Source organism: Ahaetulla prasina, chromosome 7 (genome assembly GCF_028640845.1).
Source record: "Ahaetulla prasina isolate Xishuangbanna chromosome 7, ASM2864084v1, whole genome shotgun sequence".
Classification (NCBI taxonomy): domain Eukaryota; kingdom Metazoa; phylum Chordata; class Lepidosauria; order Squamata; family Colubridae; genus Ahaetulla; species Ahaetulla prasina.
The window spans coordinates 103,251,159-103,269,769 of record NC_080545.1 but is presented as its reverse complement, the minus strand read 5'-3'; the positions used below and the strand labels follow the sequence as shown (position 1 = coordinate 103,269,769).

General features: G+C 47.2%; 1 protein-coding gene across 8 annotated transcripts in view; it reads left to right on the top strand.

The window, feature by feature from the left end:
- SBF1 (SET binding factor 1) overlaps positions 1–18,611 on the top strand; it is an 82,888-nt gene that overhangs the window by 37,704 nt on the left and 26,573 nt on the right. For 4 of the 8 annotated variants that reach the window (XM_058189822.1, XM_058189819.1, XM_058189817.1 and 1 more), the window contains exons 2-7: positions 7,850–7,935; positions 9,614–9,751; positions 9,891–10,022; positions 16,427–16,537; positions 18,000–18,105; positions 18,344–18,476. In XM_058189822.1, coding sequence (XP_058045805.1) covers positions 7,850–7,935; positions 9,614–9,751; positions 9,891–10,022; positions 16,427–16,537; positions 18,000–18,105; positions 18,344–18,476 — 706 coding nt within the window. The remainder of the gene's footprint in view (positions 1–7,849; positions 7,936–9,613; positions 9,752–9,890; positions 10,023–16,426; positions 16,538–17,999; positions 18,106–18,343; positions 18,477–18,611) is intronic. The other 4 variants (XM_058189824.1, XM_058189818.1, XM_058189821.1 and 1 more) reach the window with 3 other exon arrangements.

Sequence of the window (18,611 nt, the reverse complement as noted above, 5' to 3'; positions counted from 1 at the left end):
TCGAAGTGCTGTCCCGGTGTCTGGAAGCCGTACGGGTCTGGATGGGGAGAAACAGACTCAAGCTCAATTCCTCCAAGATGGAGTGGCTGTGGATGCCGGCACCCCGGTACAGCCAGCTGCAGCCGCAGCTGGCTGTCGGGGGCGAGTTATTGGCCCCAATGGAAAGGGTGCACAACTTGGGCGTCCTCCTGGATGGGCGGCTGTCGTTTGACGATCATTTGGCGGCCGTCTCCAGGAGGGCTTTTTACCAAGTACGCTTGGTTCGCCAGTTGCGCCCCTTCCTTGACCGGGATGCCTTATGCACGGTCACTCACGCTCTTGTCACTTCCTGTTTGGATTATTGCAATGCTCTCTACATGGGGCTGCCCTTGAAGTGCACCCGGAGGCTGCAGCTAGTCCAGAATGCAGCTGCGCGGGTAATAGTGGGAGCAACTCGTTGCTCCCATGTAACACCAATCCTGCGCGGCTTGCACTGGCTTCCTGTGGTCTTTCGGGTGCGCTTTAAGATTTTGGTCACCACCTTCAAAGCGCTCCGTGGCTTAGGGCCCGGGTACTTACGGGACCGCCTGCTGTTACCTCATGCCTCCCACTGACCTGTACGCTCTCACAGAGAGGGTCTTCTCAGGGTGCCGTCCGCCAAACAATGTTGGCTGGCGGCCCCCAGGGGCAGGGCCTTCTCTGTGGGAGCTCCTACACTCTGGAACGAACTTCCTCCTGGACTACGTCAAGTGCCTGATCTTCAGACCTTTCGCCGTGAGCTGAAAACGCACTTATTTATTCAAGTAGGACTGGCTTAATATTTTTAATATTTTTAAATTTTTAACTGGGGTTTTATTATTTTAGGGTTCATAATTTTAAATTTTAAATTTTTAAATGTTGGCCATTTTTTCTAATATGCTCAGTTTTAAATTGTTGTTTTAATTGTATATTTTTGTGTTTTTTATCTTTTGGCTGTACACCGCCCTGAGTCCTTTGGGAGAAGGGCGGTATAAAAATTTAATAAATAAATAAATTCTCAGGAGGTTTCCTTTGCCTTGCCCTCGACATCTGTGGGGCTCAGTTGCACCCTTTGGTGCAGCGCAATGTGGCGGAGGCAACCTTCACTCCAACAACTGCTGGCTTACGTGAAGGGGAAGAACAAAATCCAGTTCCTTCATTGGATTTTCAGGCCTTGCTTTCAGATGCCTTTTCAAAATTTCTGGCAGCTGGCATGCAACAAGGGGCTCACATTCAATATAATGTGCCCAGGCCCCAGGCTCTGATGCCTCGAACCAGGTTTGCTAATCTCAGCATGAGTCTTCTCATAGAGAGGATTCTAATTTAGAAGAGGATTGCCCAGTAGAGTTGGAATTTTCTGAGGATGAAGGAATTGCTCCTGACAAGCCATCAGTTTCGGGCCTTTTCCGCCCTTCTCTTTTTAAATCTCTATTGCACAAGGCAAAAGTTACTGCTAATATAGGATTGGGAGAGAGTTCCATTTCCCAACTTCAAAGTTCAGATAATCCTCATGAGGGCTTATTTATGATGCCCAAACCTGAGTAAGAATTTATTCCTTGCCTGACCTAGTTTACAGAGGTAGTGCAAAAACCATGGGTTCAGCCTGGCTCCCTGACGGCCCCTAGTGGTCAAGATAAAAAATTGAATTGCTCTGATCCTGCTCTTGATCAGCTACTACAATTACCTTCAGTAGATGTTCCAGTGGCTAGCCTCACTTCCTCCACTGTTATTTCTGGCAATGTTGGTGAAGGGCTGAAGGTGGAGGATAAGAAAGCAGAGATGGCTTTTTGGAAGACTCATCAAGCGGCTGCTTGGACCATCAAGGCTGTTACATTGGCCTCATTTTTTAATAGTCTCTGATTTGGCTGCACCAATTACAGAAACGTATACCACCTGAGGAGGCACAAGTTCACCAAGATATCAACAAGTTGGTGGCGGCTACGGAATATTCTGCAGACGCTTCTTTAGATGTGGCAAAGTTTGCTTCGCGTGCCTTGGCATCCACGGTCATTTCTCGCAGACTCCTTTGGCTTTGCCATTGGAAGGTGGATATGAAATCAAAGTAGTGTTTGGCGGCTGCTTCTTACAAAGGCCCTGCCCTTTTTGGAGAGGCATTAGACCTATTCTGATTGAGGGCAAAGATAAGAGGAAGGTCCTGCCATCATCATCTTATAGGAAGTCAGAACGCAGATACGTCGCTTATTCTCAACACCAGTCCTTTTGGGGTGAAGCAGGTTCCGGTGGATCCTATTTTCAACGTCCCTTTTCACAAGGATATGGACAATCGACCAATCGATCTGGGTTCCTGGATAGAGGTCGTTGTCAACCACCGTCCAAGAAGCCATTTCGAGGAGCCAGAAACCGCTCCTTCAGACAAGGTAAATGACTCCTTCTTTCAAGCGCCCATAGACGGTCATCTCCAGTTATTTCATCAACATTGGGAGACTTCAATGACCGATGCCTGGGTGCTACGGACTGTGATGCATGGCCTCACCTTAGAATTTTTCTCCACCCCCCCCCATTTTTTTCAGTGTCCAGTTTCCCAGGATCCGGTCAAGAGGCAACTCATGGAAGTCGAAATCAGTCATCTCTTAGACATACAGGCAATAGAACCAGTTCCAGTCGCTCAAGAGAGGACAGGGTTTTATTCCACCCTATTTCTAGTTCCAAAAAGTTCAGGGGGCTGGAGAAGGATTTTAAATTTAAAATGTCTCAATCGTTACATCCTTTACAGAAGGTTCAAGATGCAATCCCTCAGGTCAATTTTGAGTTGCGTCCGACTGGGCGATCTCTTACAATCAGTAGACCTCAAGGAGGCGTATTTACATGTGCCAATCCATCTGATACATCATAAGTTCCTCTGCTTCACTTATGCCAACAGGCATTTTCAATATCGGGCTATGCCTTTCGGGCTTTCTTCGGCCCCCAGAAGCTTCAAAAAACTATTAGCAGCAGTGGCAGCTTCTGTCAGAGGGATTCCAGTATGCATTTTGTGCTACCTAGATAACATTTTGCTCCTCAACATCACAGTCACAAGCAACAAAGGATAGGAAGATCCTTCTTTAAGTGCTTCGGCACCATGGCTTTTTTCTCAATTTGAAGAAGAGCCATCTTCATCCAACTACACGCATTCTTCATCTGGGTGCGGTAATAGACTCAATAAGAGGTCAAGTGTTCCTGTCACTGGAGAGGATCTACAGTCTCAAGGAGTTGGTGTTGCAGGTTCTGTGGCAGCAGCGTGTTCCGTTGATCCAGTTGTCACAGTTGCTGGGGAAGATGATTTCGTGTATTGCTATCGTTCCCTGGGCCAGACGGCATGCTCGTCCTCTGCAGTGGTTCCTGTTACCATTCCAAAAAGCAGGGCGCAGCAATTCCAGGTCCAAAATTCTTCTTCAGCTGCAGGTGCGTCTGTCCTTGAAGTGGTGGCAGTCAGCAGCAATTCAGAAGGGCTGTCTATTTCTGGAACTGGAGTGTATCACAGTGATATCGGATGCGAGCCTTCTCGGTTGGGGAGCTCATCTGGATTCGCAGGTGGCACAAGACACGTGGACGCTGGCGGAGAAAAAGAACAGCAACTGGCTAGAGTTGAGGGTGGTGAGACTTGCTCTCAAATACTTCTCTCCCACTATGACAGGTCAGCATGTGTTGATCCTAACGGACAACATGGCAACAAAGGCACACATCAACCGAGAAGGCGGCACTCATTCTAGGCTCCTCATGGAGGAGGCAGAGAGGCTGATGAGCTGGGCAGAGAGATACCTCTGTTCCCTGAAAGCAGAACACATCTCAGGCATTCTAAACGTTCAGGCAGATTGGTTGAGCAGGGGACAGCTAGACCTTTCAGAATGGTGACTTCATCCTCAACTGTTCCAGGAGATTGTGCGTAGATTCGATCTCCCCATCATAGATTTGTTTGCTCACAAGGGCAGCAAGCAGCTTCCACGCTTTTTCTCCAGGTTTCTGAGCCCGGAGGCGGAAGGTTGCAATGCCCTCAGATGTCCTTGGCCACAGGATCTCCTGTATGTGTTCCCATCCATTCCTCTCATTCCAAGAGTGACTCGAAAGCTGCTGGCGGAAGGAGCAGAGGTCGTTCTGGTGGCACCATATTGGCTTCGCTGTCCTTGATTCGCAGACCTAGTAGGACTTTTGATGGCCTGTCCCTGGAGGATTCCTCAAGATCGGATTTCTCTCAGCCAAGGGGCAGTACTTCATCCGGAGCTGCAGTGGCTCCACTTGACCGTTTGGCACTTGAAAGGATCCTCCTGAGGAAGGATAATCTATTAGGAAAAGTAATTCAGACCATGCAAGCGTCTAGAAGAGCTTCTACTAACTGTATTTATAATGCTTCCTGGAGAGCCTTCTGTCTATGGTGTTCGAAGCATCACATTGACCCTACTTCAGCATTGATTCCGGATGTTTTAGAATTTTTACAAGCTGGTCTCGACAAGGGGTTAGCCCCCTCCACACTTCGACGTCAGGTTGCAGCCTTGTCTACCGTTCTTACCTGTGATGCTTACCCAATGCTCTTGCAACATCCAAGGGTGCGTTGTTTTCTTCAGGGTGCTACAAATCTTTGCCCTCCGGTGGTGCATTGCTATCCTACGTAGGATCTCCACTTGGTTCTTCAAGCACTGATGTCTGCACCATTTGAGCCACTGGGTTCGGTTTCTCTTCGATTATTGACTTTGAAAGTTACCTTTCTTCTGGCAATTACATTGGCCAGACTGATTTCGAAGTTGGCGGCCTTATCTGTTAGGAAGGACCTTTGTGTTTTTCATTCCAACAGGGTTGTTTTACGATTGGACCCATCATTCATGCCAAAGGTGAACTCTTGGTTTCACCGGGCCCAAGAGTTGATTCTTCCAGATTTTTGTCCAGATCCTCGTCATCCTCTAGAAAAGAGTTGGCACACATTGGATGTGTGGAAGGCGTTATTCCATTACATCAAGCGTACATCGTCATTTCGTCAAACGGAGGCTCTGTTAGTAATATTTCATCCATCATTGATGGGGAAGAAGGTCTCCTCATTGACAGTGGGCAGATGGCTGAAAGCATGTATTTCCATGGCATATGAACTCAAATCTAAGCCTGTACCAGGCAGAATTTTACCACATTCAACTCGTAGTGCTGCAACTATGGTGGTGTTGTGACCCAGGTTCCTGGACCCGGACTCCTGGACTCGGATGATTCAGAAAGTGAGGGAGAAGACCTGGCAAGCCGTTCTTCTCTTGGGCCCTCTCCCTCCCTGGCACCCACTCAAAGGGAGGAGGAGGGGCCGGCAAGGCCTGATTCTCTGGAGCCTTCTTCTGATTTGGCAACGCCCCAAGTACAGTTTTGGAGTGATGCAAGACTGCACAGACGTGACCGGCGCGCGCAGCAGAAACAGCGTTGGGATAAGGCCAAGGAATGATGGACATCTGCAGAGACTATAAATAGGAGGCGGGACTTCCTGGTTTTTTGTCTTGGACAAAGCAATGGATTTGCGCGGGCAAACTCTATCAATGGAGGGAAGAATATATTCGTGAGTAATTCTGGCCTTATCTATAATTTCCTCGTTATCTCCAGAAACTTGGCAGGCCCGTGGGTAGACGTGGCCAGGACATTTATCTATGTAAATAAAGTAGAAGAGGAGGCCTTTCACTGACTCTTTGTTGGGAGTATTGGGGGAGGGAAACAGAACAGGTGGCTTGCGTCACACAGGCTTCTATTGGTGACATTTGTAGGGCAGCTACTTGGTTGTCATTATCCCCTTTCATACGTCATTATAAGTTAGATAGTTATCCTTTGGCTGAGGCATCTTTTGGACGTCTGGTGTTGCAGAGTGTACACTCCACCCAGGACCTATGGAGTAGTCAGCCTCCCGCCCAGGGTCCATAACCTTGGGTATATCCCCATGCATGGATCATCCAGACAACACACTGGAAAAGGGACGTTGACTTACCTGAACGTTGCTTTTCAGTGTATTGGTAGGATGATCCATCCCGCCTGTTAGGCTTCCTCGGCTAGGGCTGTGTGTGTGTGTGTGTGTGTGTGTGTGTGTGTGTGTGTTTTCTGTTGCTCTTTATGGATCCAAGTTCTCTGGAGGATCGCACCCTCGTGGAAAAAGACTGGAGCTTAACAAGCAGGAGGTATGGCTAAGCAGTTCAAAAATATATTCACTCAGTCTCTGACAATTGGATAGGAGATTAACCATGCATGGATCATCCAGACAACACACTGAAAAGCAACGTTCAGGTAAGTCAACGTCCCTTTGCCATTCATTGGGTTGAGCTTCCCTGTTTATTACATCTGCAGAGAAGAGGGGGCATGCCTGGATGCCATCTGCCAAGGACCTTCCTGCATTTGAGGGTGTCAGGTGGTGGTGGGGTTCTGGGCCTGTGTGTTGCCTGCCTTATGAAGTAATGTCCCTCCCGGCATAGGGCCACCTCGGTCATGGTTGAAGTTTCGAAGTCCTTCAAGGCCAGGTTATGTTATCAGGCCTGGGGGCTCCAGGGAACCAGGGACTTGTTTAGATGCCTCCTGTCGTGTCCCCCTCCCCCTCCAATGACCGGGTCAAGGAAGTCCGTATCAAACGTGGCAACGAAGCCTCTGCAGCTTTGCCAAATTCCTTCGAGGTTTCTCAGGGCAGGCAGGAGTCCAAGTTGTGACTTCAGCAATAGCAGCAAACTAGATGAGACTTTGCTTGACTCAAGGTTGGAATGCCAAAAGCAGGTCCTTTATATAGGCTGTGGGGTGTGGCTCCATGACTCAGCATTTATCCAGGCCTGCCCCACCCTTCCTTCTGCTAGTGTCGCCTCTCAGATCTCCGGAAGCGAGGATCCTCCCACTCTGAATTGTCTTCAGCTGTTTCTACTGTCGGCATCTGGGAAAGGGAGGGGTCAGAGGGAGCAGGTCCGGATAATTGCACCACTTGGCTGACTTCCTGTTCTGACGGCTGCGTCAAAGGAACACATACTGTATGAGTGAGCTGTATTGGGTTTCTCTTTTCACTCCTTGACTCCTCTCCGGGTATGGGGCCAGGGCCGGGGCTGGAGGCATGACAGGCCGTTCATCTTCATTATCAGACTCGGAGTCTGATAACAGGCCCGGGAGGAGACGGGAGGGGCCGGCTGAGGAGGACGAGGCACAACACCTCCACTATCACTCATTCTCTCTGCTTGGGGTTTGTATATGTTTTTTAGTTTTAATTAAATTTTACTTTAATGTTGCTTTTTGTATCTTTCATTGTGTTTTATATGTGCATTGCTTTTATTGGGTGTTGTATACCATGCGGACTTGTCTCATAAAATGGGTGACTATAGAAATTTGATTAATAATTGTGTGTGTGTGCGTACGCGCATGCACACATCTTTCCAATGCTGCTTTCTTAGTTTTTTTAGCCATAGTTAGGGTATGGTATATTCATTTACCTTGTTCAGTAAAGTAGTAGTATTCTTATTATCTTTCCAACAAATTGCTGTCTTAGACAATCCTTTTCTATATAAATGTAGTGGATCCAATAAATACTTGTTTAAGTTATAATTTAACATCCATTGATGCTCTTACTATAGAAGTTGATCACGTGAGCGGGGTGGAGGGGAAGCAGCGGTTGTGTGAAAAACGATCCTAGGTCATTTTTTTCAATGCTGTTATAACTTTGAATGGTCATTCAATTAACTGTTGTAAGTCAAGGACTACCTGTAATGACTAAATCTGGGACTTTTATATTTTGAGGTCTTATGTTTATACTTTCTCTTGTCAGATCAGATTAAATGATCATTTTTTCTGCTTCAGTTGGGGTGGGGAGGAGTTGCTACAGTATGCAAGTCCAGGGGATTCAGGAAAGAGCTAAAACTCCCGGTTTCATTTCCAGGCAGCAGAGATGGCCAGGGCCAAATACTCCAGCGGTTTCCAGAAAAGGACTGGGAGGACAACCCTTTCCCCCAGGGGATCGAACTGGTGAGTAGGCTACTGCCCGGGAAAAAGGAAGAGCAAAGGACAATGGGTGGTAGAGCAACTCCCAGAGTATATTAATTTGGGGTTGTCTGCTTTTATTTAGATCTGGATCACTAAAACAACAACAACAACAACAACAACTATTCCTTTCACTCCAGTAGGCAATACAGTATATCAGCAGAAGCCAGTATAAACCCTGAACACCCTCACATCAGTGCTAAGTGTATGGTTCAAATCAGAAAGGCACCCCAGAGTATAAAGCTATATAGATATATAGACAGGCGGATGAACAGAGTTGGAAGGGACCTTATGGGTCATCTAGTCCAACCCCCTGCTCAAGCAGGAGACCCTACACTTATTTCTGACAAATGGCAGTCCAATCTTTTCTTGAAAGTCTCAAGTGATGATGCTCCCACAACTTCCGAAGGCAAGCTGTTGCGTTCGTTGATTGTTCTCACTGTCAGAAAGTTCCTCCTTATTTCCAGATTGAATCTCTCCTTGTTCACTTTCCATCCATTATTCCTTGTCTGGCAGGTGCTTTGGAAAATAGCTTGACCCCCTCTCTGTGGCAACCCTTCAAATATTGGAACACTGCTATCATGTCTCCCCTGGTCCTTCTCTTCACTAGACTAGCCATACCCAGTTCATGTAACCGTTCTTCATATGTTTTAATCTCCAGTACCCTAGTCATCCTGGTTGCTCTCCTCTGCACTTTTTCTAGAGTCTCAATATCTTTTTTATAGTGTGGTGACCAAAACTGGATGCAGTACTCTAGGTGTGGTCTTACTAGGGCTTTATAGAGTAGTATTAGTATCTCGCTTGATCTTGATTGTATCCCTCTGTTAATGCAATTTAGGATTGAATTGGCTTTTTTGGCTGCCGCTGCACACTGCTGCCTCATATTAAGCTTGGTTTCACTGAGTTTATATGTGTACATTTGGTTTTTCTTACCTAAGTGTAGGACTTTACTTTTCTCTACATTGAATTTCATTTTGTTAGATAGGGCCCAGTGTTCAAGTCTGTCAAGATCCATCTGTATCTTGAGCCCATCTTCTAGGGTGTTAGCTATTCCTGCCAGCTTAGTATCATCTTTGGTAAATTCCCCTTCTATTCCCTCATCTAAGTCATTTATGAAGATATTGAAGAGTACTGTGCCTAAGATGGAATCCTGTGGCACCCCACTGCTTACTTCTCTCTGTGTAGACTTAGACCCATTAAGGACTACTCGTTGAGTACGGTTTGTTAGCCAGTTGCGAATCCATCAGGTGGTGAAGCTATCTATCCCACTTTTTTCTAGCTTATAAAGAAGTAGGTTGTGGTCTACTTTGTTGAATGCCTTGCTGAAGTCTAATATATTATGTCCAGTCATGGTCTCCTTCCGGACTAGCTCTGTGGATTGGGCCACAATGCATTGTGCTGGTTCCCCTCTTTTCTTTGGGGTCAATGCCAATCAGTGATGATTGGAGGGGAGAGGTCCCATGCTTAAGTCTTTGGGGCAGGGGCACCCCTTTCCTCAGGCAGAGACCCTTCCCTTGCCAAAGGAAGGATTCTCCCTCTATGGTTAGGTGGAAGGCCCCCAGGTGGGGAAGGAGGGATCCTGACTCTCCTTGGCTGTGGCGGGAGAGCCGGCTTTCAGAGAGAGAACTGTGGGCTGCCCTAACGATGATGTCTCCTTCTGCAGTTTTGCCAGCCAAGCGGATGGCAGCTTTTCAGGGAGAGAAACCCTCCCACGTTCTTCATTGCTGTCCTGACTGACATCAACTCGGAACGCCATTACTGTGCCTGCTTCACCTTTTGGGAGGCCATTGAAAGCATCCAGGTAAAGAGAGGCCTTTCATTTTGAACCCTGTTTAGGCCAAGGACCTCCACTGAACATGGAATAGCGCAAGGGACCCTGTGCCAGTCCCCGGTGGGCAGCTCAGCCAGCAGACTTAGGTAACTGTTCCTTTCCCCCCCAGCAGCTGCAGAACCGCTGGAGGAAGGAGGAAGTGGAAGAGCTGGAGGTGAGCGCCCTCATTCATCCCTCGCAGCTCTTTGCCCCAAAGAGTTTGGTGCTTGTCTCTCGGCTGGACCACACCGAGGTTTTCCGGGTAAGGCTTGGCAAACCAACCTCTGCCTAGGGTGGGTCACTGTGAACCACGGTTTACCGTCTGTTAGCTCTCAGCCACCTGGGCTGTCCCTTCTTATCTTTTTAATTATACTGTTAAGCATGTAGAAAGTTCAGCTTGTCCAGAACTAGGAGAGGTGTACAAAGCATTTACAAGGCTATAAAGCATTCTGAAATGCCGGCTGTCTGAGTGATGGAGGCACCACAAAGTCAGACTGCAGAACTCTTTTTTCAGAATCCTAGTGGGAAGAAGCCGGGGTGGTGGTGATAGTCCCTGAATTCAGCCCCTGCTTTGATGCCGGAATCCACCTGAAAGGAGAGCCATCCGTGGCTCTTCAGCCTCTGCCTGAATTGCTGAGCCAAATGCAGTTTCATCCAGCGCTCTTCCAGGCTCTGCCTTCCTCCAACTTAGGAGAACTGAGTAAAGTGCATCTCTTTCTTTCAAGGGGCATGGATAATAACGGCGGTTTTCCTGGTTAAGATGCTGGGTTCTATGACAGTCTTGGGGGAGCCACTTGCACAGCCGATTCTACAGCAGAGTCCTGCACTGAGCAGAGAATTAGAGGACTTGTGAGATCCTTCCCAATTCTGTGATCAGACGATGGTACGCTGCCTCTAGTCACCGGATTTAAGATACACGTTTTACCCTGAACACCCAAGGCTCTGGGCCTAAGGGTGGTAACTTTTTTTTTTTTTATAAAAAAGTTTTATTTTTACAATCATAACAAATAATTCATCCAATGTACAATTATATACAATTAGTCGGGCTTGCCCAGTCACCACCCCCCTTTTTAACTCTCTTCCCTCTTCTACCTTCTTCTGCCTTCTTTCCAAACCTTCCTCTCCTTCTCTTATCTACATCCTCTCCTCCCTCCACCCTACACTCCTTCTCCCTCTTCTACCCCTCTTCCTTCCTCTTCTCCTCTTTCCTACCTCCTACTCTCTCTTTTCTCCCTCCCCACCGTTCTAAAATGGTAACTGGGCAGACCCGACCCTACATTAATTATATTTATACATCTTCATTAATCCCTGTACATTCACCATCACTCCATCTCTAGCCTCAACCCCCCAATTCCCCTCCCCCATACCCCGCCCCCACCCGACTTCCCAGAACAAAATGCAGGGTATCAAAACTAACAATCATAATCTAAAATAATGCCTAAATTATAATCTCTAGTCTCCACACTTAATCACATTCTCAATTCCCCTCTCCTTCATAAATATATCTAATACAAAATATTTCCTAAATTTACTCATATGCTATTCGATATTTTTTTATCTGATACTTATTCTGAATATAATCAATCCACATTTTCCATTCTAAAATATATTTTTCTTGTGTATAGTCTTTCAAATAAGCAGAAATTTTGCCATTTCTGCCAGATTTGATACTTTAAGTGTCCATTCTTCAATTGTAGGTAATTCTTCTTTCTTCCAATATTGAGCAATCAAAAGTCTTGCGGCTGTTATTAAGTTCAAAATCAATTTAGTCTCTATAGCTGTACAGTCCATAATTATTCCTAGTAAAAGAACTGCGGAGTAAACTTAATCTTCTTTTCAAAATATTCTGCATGATCCACCATACTTTAATCCAAAATGCTTTAACTTTTTACAAGTCCACCATATATGGTAATAAGTGGCATCTTCACAATCGCATCTCCAACATTTAGCCTGTACATTAGGATACATACATGACAACTTTTGGGGTCTAAATGCCATCTATAAAACATCTTATAAAAATTTTCTCTCATATTTTGCGCTTGTGTAAATTTAACATTCCTCACCCAAATTCTTTCCCAAGTTTCCAACATTATTGGTTGCTGAAAATTTTGTGCCCACTTAATCATACAATCCTTAACCAGTTCAGTCTCTGAGTCTATTTCTACTAATACATTATACAACCTCTTAATATGCTGTTGGCCTTGATCTCTCATTTGTTTTAACAAATTATCCTCAGTTTGCTTAACACCTATTTTTTGATCTAATTTCCATCTAGCTTGTAATTGTCCATATTGGAACCATGTATAATTTTTCCCTTCTTCCCCCATCTTTTCTCTGGATTTTAATTGTAATTCCCCCTTTTCCATACAAAGAAGTTCTTTATAGGTAACTACCTCCATCTTTTGATATATATTTATATTTTCTATCATGTGTCTCGGGATTGCCCATATTGGAATCTTTCCATCTAATTTATATTGATATTTCCTCCAGACCCTCAATAATGCATTTCTAATTATATTATTTTTAAATATTTTATCTACTTTCTTATCATATAATAAATAAGCATGCCACCCATATAACAAACCATAACCTTCTATATTCAAAACTCTTTCCTCAGTCAAATTAATCCAATCAGTAATTAATGATAAAACAACTGCTTCATAATAGGGTGGTAACTTTTGAGAAGGAAAGACCCTTTTCCAGGGCTTTCCTTGGATCCGTAACTCCAAGATCTTATCCTTAAGATCCCCACAACCAACACTGTAGTAAGAAGTAGAAAATTATCTATTTTAGTTTTAAGATAAACTAAAACATCAGATTTGGTTCTCCCTGGTTCCTCCAGGGCAAGAATATAACCAGCCACCACCATGTCTTAATTTGTGTAGGACCCCCACTTCGCCACCTCCCTAACACCCCCGCCTGAGGCCCGTGAGATCATGCTTGAATGAAAGGCTTCGTTATGCCTGAGATTTTGTGCACATGCTAAAAACCCAGCCTGGCAGGAAGTGGTTAGCTTTAGAATAGAATAGAATTTTTATTGGCCAAGTGTGATTGGACACACAAGGAATTTGTCTTGGTACATATGCTCTCAGTGTACATAAAAGAAAAGATGCGTTCATCAAGAATCATAAGGTACAACACTTAATGATAGTCATAGGGTACAATTAGTAATCAGGAAACAATATCAATATAAATCTTAAGGATACAAGCAACGAAGTTACAGTCATACAGTCATAAGTGGAAGGAGATGGGTGGTGGGACCAATGAGAAGATTAATAGTAGTGCAGACTTAGTAAACAGTTTGGCAGCGTTGAGGGAATTATTTGTTTAGCAGAGTGATGGCGTTCGGGAAGAAACTGTTCTTGTGTAGTGCTCTGTAGTGTCGTTTTGAGGATAGGAGTTGAAACAGTTTATGTCCAGGATGTGAGGGGTCTGTAAATATTTTTACAGCCTTCTTTTTGACTCATGCAGTATACAGATCCTCAATGGAAGGCAGGTTGGTAGCCATTGTTTTTTTCTGCAGTTCTAATTATCCTCTGAAGTCTGTGTCTTTCTTGTTGGGTTGCAGAACCAAACCAGACAGTTATAGAGGTGCAGATGACAGACTCAGTAATTCCTCTGTAGAACTGGATCAGTAGCTCCTTGGGCAGTTTGAGTTTCTTTGTTGGCACAGAAAGAACATTCTTTGTTGTCCTTTTTTCATGACGTTTTTGATGTTAGCTGTCCATTTTAGAGCTTGCGATATGGTAGAACCTAGTCACTACTATTGATACTGTGTTGTTTAGTATTGTGAGAGGTGGAAATATGGAAGGGTTTCTCCTAAAGTCTACCACCATTTCTACGGTTTTGAGTGTGTTTAGTTCCAGATTGTTCCGGTTGCACCACAAGGCTAGTTGTTCGACTGCCGTCTATATGGGGATTCATCATTGTCTCAAATGAGACCGATCTCTGTTGTATTATCTACAAACTTCAGTAGTTTAACAGATCGTTAGAGATGCAGTCATTGGTATACAGAGAGAAGTGGGGAGAGCACACAGCCTTGGAGGTGCCCTGTGCTAATTGTACAAGTATCTGATGTGATTCTGCTTAGCTTCACCTGCTATTTCCTGTTTGTTAGGAAGCTTATGATGCATTTACAAGTGTGTTCAGGTGCCTGTAGCTGGTTTAGCTTAGTTAGAAGAGTGTCTGGAATGATGGTATTGAATGCTGAACTAAAGTCTACAAAGAGGACCCTTGCGTAGGTCTTTGGAGATTCAAGATGTTGTAGGATATAGTGCAGAGCCCTATTAACAGCATCATCTGTTGATCTTTAAGCCAAAGTAGCCCCAGCCTTCAGTTAAACAGGCCTCCCTGGGTAATTAGGCTCAGACTAAAAACTTGTCAACAGCGGGGGAGCTCTAAAACAGTGCCCTGTTTGTCCCCCAAGACATCACCCTGCAAAGAATAATTAAAAAAGACATGCCAGATCTCACGGCTAAATACCCCAAACGCTGTTTTTCTATTGCCCAAGCTGTGATTCCCGCTGCCATCCGGCCAGCTTGGGAAAGGCCAGTGATCGAGTGGGGAGACCAGGCTGCCCTGGAGGGACTGGGTCAGGAGAGACACCAGGTTGGCAAACTAGTCCCCCATTGGGTTAAACATCATTTATTTATTTCGTGATTTTTATTTATTCTCGTGAAAAAATAAGTATAACCCATGTAAAGTCTTTCTTCATTAATGTGTGGGAGCAAATCTGTTTTTTACTTTCATTTGAATGGTATATAGAGGTGATGTAATTGGGGAAAAGCTATGAAAAATTGACTATGCAATCATTTATTAACAGATGTGGGTAATCCTCACTTAGTGACCACAACTGGGACCTTTGCTAAGTACCATAGTTGTTAAGTGAGTCATCGTGTGAATGTAAGTTGCAATTTCACTGCTGGTTTCTCCACTGACTCTTATTTGTTGAAAGACACCCGTGAAGCACACAAATGAGCATAACTTTGAATGGCCACTAAACAGGGTAGCCAATAAGTGAGGACCACCTTTCTATAATTTTCTTCTGTGAAAAGAGTACGCCCTTGGCTCTGACGCCTGGCTTTACCCCCTCTGGCAGAAACGATCTCAGGTAGGTGCTCCTTATGACCGTCTCCTGGCCCCACTTCAGCTGGGTGGCGTTTGACGCCTTTCACACACACACACACACACACACACACACACACACACACACACACACGTAGGATCTTGATGGGACTCAGATATGGGCTTTGACCCCCCCCCCCAGCCGCTCCAGGGCCTTCCGTTTCAATAACAGTTAACCGAGATCAAAATTCCTTTGCTGTGAGGTGTGGTCACAAAGCATGCGACCACATTGGTTTTGCAACGGCAACCCTGGCTGTCCTTGTTGTGTTGTTGACCAAGGAGCCCCTTGCAACTTCCTTATGGCTTCTCACAACCAGTGAGAAAGCTGGCAGGAAGTTGCAGGTCTCATGCGGCTGGCGGGCAGGCAGTTAAGGGGGCTGCTGCTTGCCGGGGGGGGGGGAGGGGGGAGGGGTGCAGGGGTGCGTGGTAGTCAGCGTGGTGCCACTCAGGCAAGGCTTTCAGGGGCTGCTGCAGGGTGGGGGAGGATGTGCGAGGACTCATTGCAGCACAGGCCTGACAGCGTGGGCTGCCAGGTGCAGGAGAGCAGAGCGGCTCCGGGCAGCGGGGTCTTCGTGCACCAAGAAGGATCTGCGTAACTGTCACCGGCCCTTCCGTCTGGGGAGGCACAGCCCCACCCAGACCCCAAGTCAGGATCCCAGAAGAACCTCCCTTGGCTGGGCAGAGGCGCCTGTTAACAGCTAGTGCATGTAGAAGACTGCCAAGTCCTAAGGAACCTGCAAAGAAGGGGCCACATGGCTCAGTTTCTCCCGTGGCTGGAAGTCACTGGGAATACTTTATTTTTTAGCTCATTTGTTACAAATTTTAAACCAGCTGATAGCCAAAACTCTCTGGGCAGGTTGAAATAAATTATACTAAAGTTCAGTTTGAACAAAAACTGAGAAAGTACTGTAAAATGCAAAATAAAAGGAACCATCTAGGCAACCGCAAAGCAAAGTATAAAGCAAGTCAGATACAGGTAAAAACCGCTTTAAAAGCTTGGAAAAAGGGAACCCACTGCAGTATGCTTCCCGTGACTCCCAGGCCTTGAGACCGTTCAGAATTATTATGCTGACCTATGATAAATGCTGATTTGATTTAGAGTGTGGTGTCAAAGGCTGTGCAAAGATAGAGTCATACCGTGTAGGTTTCTGGCATCTTCCTCCTCCTCCTCCTCCTCCTCCTCCTCCTCCTAGGGGCACAGGTGTTCAGATTTCCACTTGAAGCCCAGGGAGGTGCTGTTGCCTTAAGCCTCAGATGGATTGGAATGGGTGGAAGCTGCTGAAGGGCAGGCTTCCTTTCTTCCTTCCTTCCTTCCTTCCTTCCTTCCTTCCTTCCTTCCTCCCTCCCTCCCTCCCTCCCTTGTTTCTGGGCTTGGCCCTGGTTCAAAGCACTTTCTCTGAGCCCTTTGCAAAGTGAATGCTGTCCTGGGAGAGCACCCTGTTGCTGCTGCTGAGCCTGGTCTCTCCCATCAGGGCAGCCTTTGCTTCTGATAGGTACCTCGGCTGAGCCCCACCATCCCCTTGTGTCCTTTGCCCCCTACAGAACTGCCTGGGGCTGATCTACACCATCTACGTGGATGGACTGAGCACCTCTCTAGAGACTGTGGTTGGGAATCTCCTGACGTGCACCATCCCCATTACGGGGGGCTCCCAGGTGAGTTCCACATCTGCCCCACAAGGTTGACCCTCCAGTGACCTATGCCCAGGGCAGAGCGATTCTTGGGTAGGGGGAGGGGTATACTTGCCCAAGCACACCTCACTTCTCTTCTGTTGGTCAACGTTGCTGTGGTTCTGAAAGGCTGATGCATAGCAACACGGAGGGTTTCTCCAGACCAGGCACTGAGGAAAGCCAGGGTGGGGGTGGTGGCTTTGATGGCTGGCTGGCTGGCTTCCTTCCGGCAGGGGAGTTTGGCTCTTTCACTGCCTTTGCGGCATTTTCAGGGACCAAATGTCTTTTTGCAGCTGGATCTTCATTTTTCATTAGAGGGGCTTCTAAAATGTGTGTATTATTAACTCACTGGTTTTATTTATTTTATTTGTTATTTGCCAAAAATAACACATCAGCTATATTCTGGTTTGTTTATTTAATTTCTATAGCCACACATCTTAAAAGTGGCTGTGGCTTGCTTGGGAGGGTTCCAGAAGGCTAGAGAAAGGCAGCAATGGGCCTCTGTGTGCCACAATTGCGAGACGGAGCTCCCTGGGGGCAAGGCTGCTCTGGCCTTTCTCTGCCTTCTGTGTAGCTTGCAGCAGCCTTGCCAGCCCCCCAGAACTCTCTTGGTAGGCAGGCCCTTCTGGGGGCTGTCACAGTTAGTGCCCTCCTCCTCCTTTTCCCCCCCTGCCCACGCTTTGTGCTGCTGCCTTGTGGCCCTCTGCTGTGTATGTGTGCTTGCTGCCTCTTTTTCACTTGGCCATCTGTCTGTGTTGTGCTGTCACAGTTAGTGCCCTCCTCGTCCTTCTCCCCCCCTGCCCACGCTTTGTGGTGCTGCCTTGTGGCCCTCTGCTGTGTGTATGTGCTTGCTGCCTCTTTTTCACTTGGCCATCGGTTTGTGTTGTGCTGTGTTTCTAACTGATTGTGCTGTTTCTGTCTGTCTCTATCTCAGCCTGACCTGGATGACGAAGCAGTGGTATGCACGACTTTTCTCTCCTCGGGGCTGCCTTCTTCCCCAAGAGGAGGCCTGGGGGGGGGCTTCAGGAGCAGCTCCCTGGCCCCTTTGGCATGTACTAGGGAGAGAAAGGATGTGTGAGGCTGGGGGAAGGCAGGCAGGGTGCTCAGCTGGAAACTGAGCTGGACTGGACCTTCTGCTGCCTGGCCCAGAAGGGGCCGGTGAGCATCCTCAGGGCCTGGAATTCTCCAGGGGCAGATTGCGCCGGCCCTTTCCTAGCCACAGGACTGAGCAGCAGCCAGCCATCGTGGCTTTTCATCTGATGGGGCGAGACATGTTTTTCAGCACACCTGAGAACTTCTCTGGAGTCCTGCCAGGTTGCCTTTCAGACTTCAGCCGCTCCTGTGACAGGAGGAGGGCCAAGAGCTGATTTCCCACCAGCTTTGGTTCTTCAGCCTCTGCAGCCTTTGACCCTGGGGTCTTGTCTTTCTCTCCCCTCCCTTGTTGCAGAGGACGATTTCCCTGGGTGCAGGCGACAGGCAGGTGATCCAGACACCCATCAGCGACTCTCTCCCCGTCAGCAACTGCAGCGTGGCTCTCCTCTTCCGGCAGCTAGGTGAGGCCGCTCAGGCTGCTCGGGGGTGGCTCCGTTCTTGGCCCTCCATGCTGCTGCTCTTGGGAGAGCTGTCCCCGGGGCCCATCAACCTCAAGGTGGTTGACCCTGGGAGGCCGCAGCGTCTCCAGATAGGAAAGAGGCTCTGTCGGAGGGAGGAGGGAGGGTCCTTCAGTTGGCAGCTGCGTCCCAGCGCAGGAAGGTCCCGTGGTGAGCCTCAGAGACCATCCTCTTCCTCCAGGAATCACCAACGTGCTGATTCTCTTCTGTGCGGCCCTGACTGAGCATAAGATCCTCTTCCTCTCCAGCAGCTACCAGAGGCTGACCGATGCCTGTCGCGCCCTGCTTGCCCTCCTCTTTCCCCTGAAGTACAGGTCAGTAAAGAGAGGCTCGGGCAGTTGGAGCTCCTCCGCCCCTAGCAGATCACACTCTGCCCTAAGCTGCCACCGCTGTCGCTCTTGGACTAAGTGGGTCCCAAGGACCTGTAGAGCCTTTTCTTGAGAGGGTCT